The sequence below is a fragment of the Polyodon spathula genome, chromosome 21 (genome assembly GCF_017654505.1).
Source record: "Polyodon spathula isolate WHYD16114869_AA chromosome 21, ASM1765450v1, whole genome shotgun sequence".
NCBI lineage: Eukaryota > Metazoa > Chordata > Actinopteri > Acipenseriformes > Polyodontidae > Polyodon > Polyodon spathula.
The window spans coordinates 30,221,754-30,229,346 of NC_054554.1; the positions used below are offsets into that span (position 1 = coordinate 30,221,754).

General features: G+C 44.8%; 2 protein-coding genes across 3 annotated transcripts in view; one reads left to right on the top strand and one right to left on the bottom strand.

Annotated features, from left to right (window-relative positions):
• Positions 1–992, bottom strand: part of LOC121296559 ((E3-independent) E2 ubiquitin-conjugating enzyme UBE2O-like) — an 18,651-nt gene extending 17,659 nt beyond the window's left edge. Inside the window, exon 1 of the mRNA XM_041222259.1 lies at positions 466–992. Within this exon, the coding sequence (XP_041078193.1) occupies positions 466–906 (441 nt within the window). The 5' untranslated portion in view covers positions 907–992. The remainder of the gene's footprint in view (positions 1–465) is intronic.
• A 45-nt stretch (positions 993–1,037) lies between these two features.
• On the top strand, positions 1,038–6,610 carry aanat1 (arylalkylamine N-acetyltransferase 1). 2 transcript variants are annotated; one of them, XM_041222262.1, is made up of 6 exons: positions 1,038–1,137; positions 1,585–1,702; positions 2,639–2,851; positions 3,702–3,982; positions 5,322–5,476; positions 6,175–6,610. In XM_041222262.1, exons 4-6 carry the CDS (start codon positions 3,826–3,828, stop codon positions 6,478–6,480), a joined length of 618 nt encoding a protein of 205 aa, XP_041078196.1. In that variant the 5' UTR covers positions 1,038–1,137; positions 1,585–1,702; positions 2,639–2,851; positions 3,702–3,825; the 3' UTR covers positions 6,481–6,610. The 2 variants fall into 2 exon arrangements, with proteins under 2 accessions (XP_041078196.1, XP_041078195.1); XM_041222261.1 differs by lacking the exon at positions 1,038–1,137 and having other exon boundaries at positions 1,150–1,702.
• Positions 6,611–7,593: the final 983 nt, after the last annotated feature.

Here is a 7,593-nt window from a genome sequence, read left to right on the forward strand (position 1 = left end):
ATTACTGCATGTTCCGTTTCATCCTGCTGGTGTGATAACCTCACATCAGAACCAAGAAGGAATACGTAAACAATAGAAAACGTCCTTACAAAAAAAGCTTGGGCCTAGCTTTTAAACAGCTATTCTGGTCCATTTAGCATCATGTTGTTAACATGTTGAGTACAATGTTCAACAAAACAGATGATACATTTGCATAGGTCGGTGGAATGTGTTGTTCTTTTACTATTTGTAGAATGTGTTGCAAATCTTGCAAAATGAGGTATATAAAAAAAGTAAGAGTGCCTTTATAACGAATGCACATTGCATACGAGAGCAGAATGCTACACATACCGTTTGTTTATTTTTGGTGCAGATTATTTTGCATTTGTAACATGTTTCCATTATGGGCAAAGCTGACAAAGACTGTGGTACCGAATTATTAGAGTACGCACAAAGACAAACCCTGGAAGAATGTCCCACCCATACCTTGGTTTCCTGGACGTCCTGTTTGCCTCCCTCCGGGTACCACTGCACCCTCACGTAACCTCTTCCAAGAAGCCGAGCCCGAGAGTCCGCCCGGCCGCTCTCTGTGTCTGAGCTACCGCCGCCGCCGCCGCCGCCGCCGCCGCCTCCTCCTCCTCCTCCTCCTCCTCCTCCTCCTCCGCCTCCACCGCCGGTGTCTGAGTCCGAATCTGTGTCCGAATCCTCCTCGCCATGGATCAATCTCACCAGGCCGAACCGGACCGACCCGCGGTACCGCCCGGAGACCAGGTCGTGTGAGAAGAGCAGGCGCTGAGAACCGGCCCCAGACGGGGTAAGCGGGGACAGGGAGGGGGGAAGCGAAGAGGACGGGGGTTCAGAGCCCGGGCTGGGGGCCGGAGAAGGCGCCGGGGTGGATGCTGCTGCCTCTGGAAGGGATTCCGCCATCGCTGCTGTTGTCAGGGATTGCGGGGTGGAGGAAAATGTGAGAGGAACCCGTAACCACGGCACCCGCGCGTGTTTACGTCGGCACGTCGCCCTACGTGCGCCACTAAAAGGGAGGCGCCTTACTCGTTGTCAAGGCAAAGAGCGTAATCAGCGGTGACGAAGAAGGGGCTTTATTCTCACCGTTGCTTTGGGTTTTTTTTAAGCCGTTTGCATTTGGTTGATAAAAGATTGGTATGCATAAAAGATAGCAATGACTGCTGTGCCTCAATTATATGATATCGGGGTTAGCGTTCATTTTAAAACCTGCTTGTTCATACTATGCAGGCTGTATGTCAGATTGCATCAGTAACCGAGTAAGCAGAGTAGAGAAGTGGCGCGTTTGAAATTATACTATATATATACAGAACGACTCACTGACTCTAGCCTTAAACAATAACACGCCTGCCCTGATGCCGAAAGGAGTGGTCACACCCAGACCCATACAGTTGCTATGGGACGGTTCAGTTGTTGCTATGGAAGGCAGCAGTTGCTAGGGTCCCGGTGTAATGCGTTGACATGGAAGATTGACGATGTTTTTAGCGTGTCAGTTCTGCTTCTGCTGTAGCCCAGTGTATGTCAATCTTTTCCATTAATTTATGCCATTTATTTATTTTCCATTTATTTTGATTTATTTAAAAGTTAAGGATGGCAGTCTCAATTAGAGCCTCCTGCCAAGAACTGCCCATAAATGAAGTCATCTGTTCAACGTTGGATATAGAAGCACCTACCAGCCGAGCATCCTACAGTGTATTATAGGGTAAGAAATCGAGCGGACGTGCTAAGGGCAGCCCATTAAAAGTGTGTGCGCTAGGTATTTCTGTTATTATTATTCTGTTGTTCATCACGGCCAGCTTGTGCGGGGACAGGGAGGGGCAAAAAGGATTGGCCTTTTGTCTCAGCGTGGGTAATACCATGTCTCACCACAAGATGTCAGGCTCAGCTTGTGCTATAAACACTCTGCAAGCACCAGCCACTTGCCGCTGGAAACAACTGCAGTATGAGGTAATGTTATTCTGCCTCCAGCTGGACCCAGACGCGTATCATCATGCTTCAAACGTGGTCTTGCTGACTGAGCAGAGCCGGTTTCGTCGCTAAATGCGAGTTTAATGTCATCAGGATTGTGCCAGAGTCTTGATTATGCTATAGTCTGTTCACATGCATTTTCAGTGCTGATGGATCTAAACGTTTCTTACCAGTATGACGTCAGGGGAGATATCCCCGCAGGGCAAGTCCCGCGTGAGGATTGTCTGATGGGGTGATGCTAAGATCATATAGCTGGCTCGAGAATGGATTAACTGCTACTTTTAGAAGTTACATTTAGTAACAGTTATAAAAAATAATAGTCAAACTTTTATTGAAGATCAACTGTGCATACACCTGCCTTTATTTACCAGCTCTGATAAAATGATATATTCCAGTTTGAACATCTCATCGTTTGTACAAAGCAATGCAACCATTTCAGATCAGAAGTAACTGTTAGAAAAATGAAACACGTGCTGTTAAACACATTCATGTCATTTGCTATATGTGTATATCTAGCCCACTGTAGCCTGTGTGGTCATTTATTCTTGAGTTTACACAAATTATTATTATTTTTTTTTAATAGTGCCTAAACAAGAGAGATTGCATTGTGACTTTGTTTTTCACATTCAATAAAGTTAGTGGATTCTAGTAAACTCTTTTCGCCTTGCAGCCTGACGCCACTGGGGTACTCCCGACCCTTTAGGGGGGTTTGCTAAACTTTCTAAAGCCTCACACGTGACCCGTAAAGAACTTCTTATGTGTGTGTAAGAGTCTAAGCAGCTTCTTAAGAGTCGCGCGGAAGAAGGGAAAGACCGCAGCTGCACACCTCATCAGAACGGGAGGGTGCTTCTCTTGGAAAGCACTGTGTGTGTGTTGTTTTTAGGTAAGTGATATTTTAATAGTCTTCTTGTGACTGAAAACTAAAGAACTACAGACAGTAGCTGTGCAGTTCTGTTGTGCTGGTTGCATTTAATTATAATAATGAAGACACTGGAACATTCTGCCTTTTCTCCCCCACCTCGACAGATAGACAGGCAGACAGACAAATAGACAGATAGATAGACAGATAGACAGATAGATAGCTGTGCAACACATGGGACAACATAGGCATGTCAAAGAAAACAAATAATAATATTATTATTATCATTATTATATTGTTGTGGTTGTGTTTACAACTTTTGTATCCCCTTCTGTCACTAAATGTTAGTGTGAACTATAGGGTTCGAAACGTTTACGCCCTTCCCCAAGAAAAATACAACAAAATAAAAACATCTGTGCATTACAAAATGGATACATAATTAGGAAACATAACAGAGTACAATTATCCCCGGAGTGACTCGTTAAAACATAACAAAGCAGCTGTCCGGGAAGCCAATGATAGCAGAAGCTGTTTAAGATAAGCTGTTAATGTTATTAACATCAACAGCACAGCCTGCACTAAGAGCCTAGAATAACAGACCGCTTTACAGAAGGGGAAAAGCGTCATGCAAAACTGACCACTTTCGCGACTAAAATAAGTTGACCCAAGACCTTTCATTATAATGTAAATGTGAAAACACCAGCACCTAACAATTGAAATGTAAATGAACTCTCCGTGCCGCGCTCCGAAGACAAGCCTAATAGCAATAGCAATAGCGTCTGCAGTAATAGTGACAACTATAATGGCATTTAGATGAGCGCGCCCTGGCCTATAAATATGAGAGCACACATTTACACAGCGTGCTTCAACACAGGCGTACCGACCACCAGCCTGCGGCGAAGAGAAGAGAAGAGAAGAGGTCTCGTACTTACATAAGACACGAAACATAAGACAACAAGGAGCCCGACCAGCAGCAAGCCACGTCGATCCAAGAAGATATGTCGGTGATGAGCAGTCTGCCATTCCTGAAGCCGGAAAACCTGAGGACCTCCTTATCTTCACCTGGCCGACAGCGGCGCCACACCCTCCCGGCCAGTGAGTTCCGCTGCCTCACCCCAGAGGATGCGATCAGCGTGTTTGAGATTGAGAGAGAAGGTAAGCACACAGCACAACCTGTTAAAGCAGAGCTGCTGTTAGATTGCCGGTGCAAAATGTAAAATGCTTAACCAGATAAGGAACTTTAGGCATGCATCGATATGGACCTGTGTTGGATTCTCTAGCTTACCTATGCTTTACCATGCATTCTTCAAGCTTACCTGTGCTTTACCATGCATTCACCAAGCTGCCCTATACTTTACCATGAATTCTCCAAGCTGGTCTGTGTTTTACCATGAATTCTCCAAGCTGTTCTGTGTTTTACCATGCATTCTCCAGGCTTGTCTGTTCTTTACCATGCATTCTCCAGGCTTGTCTGTTCTTTACCATGCATTCTCCAGGCTTGTCTGTTCTTTACCATGCATTCTCCAGGCTTGTCTGTTCTTTACCATGCGTTCTCCAGGCTTGTCTGTTCTTTACCATGCATTCTCCAGGCTTGTCTGTTCTTTACCATGCATTCTCCAGGCATGTCTGTTCTTTACCATGCATTCTCCAGGCTTGTCTGTTCTTTACCATGCATTCTCCAGGCATGTCTGTTCTTTACCATGCATTCTCCAGGCTTGTCTGTTCTTTACCATGCATTCTCCAGGCTTGTCTGTTCTTTACCATGCATTCTCCAGGCTTGTCTGTTCTTTACCATGCATTCTCCAGGCTTGTCTGTTCTTTACCATGCATTCTCCAGGCATGTCTGTTCTTTACCATGCATTCTCCAGGCATGTCTGTTCTTTACCATGCATTCTCCAGGCTTGTCTGTTCTTTAGGCTTGTCTGTTCTTTACCATGCATTCTCCAGGCTTGTCTGTTCTTTACCATGCATTCTCCAGGCTTGTCTGTTCTTTACCATGCATTCTCCAGGCTTGTCTGTTCTTTACCATGCATTCTCCAGGCTTGTCTGTTCTTTACCATGCATTCTCCAGGCTTGTCTGTTCTTTACCATGCATTCTCCAGGCTTGTCTGTTCTTTACCATGCATTCTCCAGGCTTGTCTGTGCATTCACCATTCTGTACTAACCTCTCCTGTGCTTTAGTCGTATAGTGTAGTCAACCTGTAAAAGAGGATGGGTTTGAGCAGGTTAAGCAGAGGAGTGTTTCTGACAGGAAACTGTCCAGTTATCAGAGATCCAGCTCTGACTTGCTGATGCGTAACCTTTTCTTCCTCTTCATACTGTGGTGGAACTCATTATTATGGGGCATGGTCGTGGCTCCCGATATGCCCTATAATCCCAAAACATTAGCACTTCATTTATTGCAACCCCAATTGCACGGTCTGGTAACTGTGGGTCCCGTCCAGAGCGTTATAAAAGAGGAGCCCAGTAATAAACTCTTCCCTCCCTCTCACAGCCTTCATCTCGGTATGTGGAGATTGTCCCCTCCATTTGGACGAGGTCCGCCACTTCCTGACCCTCTGTCCTGAGCTGTCTCTGGGCTGGTTTGAAGAAGGCAGGCTGGTGGCGTTCATCATTGGCTCCCTCTGGGACCAGGAGAAGCTCACAGTGGTACGTAGACAGCTTCCTCGTTCCTTTCTGTGAACTGTGGATACTTCGAAGGACTCATTGGTAGAGTATCTCTACTGGGATTTGAACTCTGTCTCACTATGCATTGCAGAGGATATGTAGCAGACCGCACTCTCTCTAAACTCTTCATAGTCACAGCGATATAGCTGGAGTATACAATGATATAGCTGGAGTATACAATGATATAGCTGGAGTATACAATGATATAGCTGGAGTATACAATGATATAGCTGGAGTATACAATGATATAGCTGGAGTATACAATGATATAGCTAGAGTATACAATGATATAGCTAGAGTATACAATGATATAGCTAGAGTATACAACAATATAGCTAGACTATGTAACGATATAGCTAGACTATACAATGATATAGCTAGACTATAGAACTGACAAAGTGTTTGATGATTTGCACAATATAAACAGATTCTAAACACATTTTTAGTATATATAAACTACACTGTAATGTTTTCTTTTTGCCGACACGAAAGATTCCATGAGGTCTATGTTTAATCCTCAAGTACAGTAGTGGGTTTTACAGTGAGCTTCTATACGAAGCCTCTTTTGTCAGCTGTCACATCCCTATTATCAGGTGTGGCAGTGTGTATAACAGTAGCAGATTGCTGTGCCGGCAGTGCTGCTGGTGTGACTCTCCTCTCGTGGCTCATGTTCCCTACAGGACGCTCTGACCCTGCACAAGCCCCACGGCTCCACGGTGCACCTCCACGTGCTGGCAGTGCACCGCACGTTCCGACAGCAGGGCAAGGGCTCCATCCTGATGTGGCGCTACCTGCAGTACCTGCGCTGCCTGCCCTACGTGCGCCGCGCCATGCTCATGTGCGAGGACTTCCTGGTGCCCTTCTACCAGAAATCGGGGTTCAAGGTCCTGGGCCCCTCCGAGATCACCGTGGGGCCCCTGAACTTCATCGAGATGCAGTGCCCCGTGAGGGGCCACGCCTTCATGCGACGCAACAGTGGCTGTTAGGCTGGCCTTGCCGCCTGTTTCTCAGGCAGTGGTCCAGGGTGGCGTCTCGTCAGGGTTTGTAGCTTAGCTGTGTCATGTTGGCTGAGGTAGTGCAGCATTTAGAGGCTAGGCTTTCTGCACTGCGTGGCAAGATAGCCTCCATTTGTAATAACAGTTTACTTTCTTCATCAGCTGTGTGTTAGCCCCTGCTGGTGCAGTAGAGCAACCCTGCAGAGACAAGCACAGAATCCTCTTTGAAAGAGTTCAGGTTTGAGGTCTCTCCCTGTTTGACTGGTCCAGTGTAATGATAACAGACATATCACAGACAGTGTGTCACTTTTCCAGAAAAGCTTTTCTTCAGGTCCGTACTTATTTAAAAAATCCTGAGAGTCTAGGGTAATAAAACCGGCCAGGATGGATGCCCTTACCAGACCTGGAACAAATATATTTATATTTGAGATTTCATCTATTAATATATAATATTTCAAGATTTTTGTCCGCACTCAGATATTTGTTTGAAAATAGTTAAATGTAAAACTGAATGTTTCACATCATTGTAACACATTCATAAATATATTTGAAACAGAAATCGAAATATTGAAATATCTATAAATATTCAACACTACATTAAATATTTAATTATTTTGAATCATATAATTTTTTTTTAAATATTTCAATAAAATCAATATTTCTCCCAGGTCTGGTCATCAGTAATATTCATGAACCTGGGGTATGTTTTTAAAATGAGGCTCCCCCTCCTCTTCCTGTCCCTTATACAGGGCTCTTGTGGAAGACAGGGTTTGAACGTTTGAACGGCCCAAGGCTATTTGAATGTGGTTTGTGAATACTGTGCAAGGTCCCTGCAGAATCTCCCTCTGCAGTCAGTACTGGGGGTCTGGCACTGAGGTGGAACACTTTACTGTTAATCTTATGGCTTCTCTAGCTGTACATCTTTATCAAAACATTAAAAAGTCAAACAAAAAGCATCAAGTCCATACACATTTTTGTGATCTCTTGTGAAGTTTTGAGAAAAAATACAAAGGAAGGACCAGCAGCCTGTCTGAGGATGATAATAATAAACTCAAGTGACTTGTTTTTATCGAGCAAAGGAATTGCCTGAGAAACAGACGTGCT

What these genes read in the sequence shown, in the direction of transcription:
- aanat1 (XM_041222262.1), top strand. Translation starts at nt 3,826, where the DNA reads ATGTCGGTGATGAGCAGTCTGCCATTCCTGAAGCCGGAAAACCTGAGG. An exon ending in GTTTGAGATTGAGAGAGAAG is followed by an intron (nt 3,983 to 5,321) that starts GTAAGCACACAG and finishes TCCCTCTCACAG; the next exon opens with CCTTCATCTCGGTATGTGGA. An exon ending in ACCAGGAGAAGCTCACAGTG is followed by an intron (nt 5,477 to 6,174) that starts GTACGTAGACAG and finishes TGTTCCCTACAG; the next exon opens with GACGCTCTGACCCTGCACAA.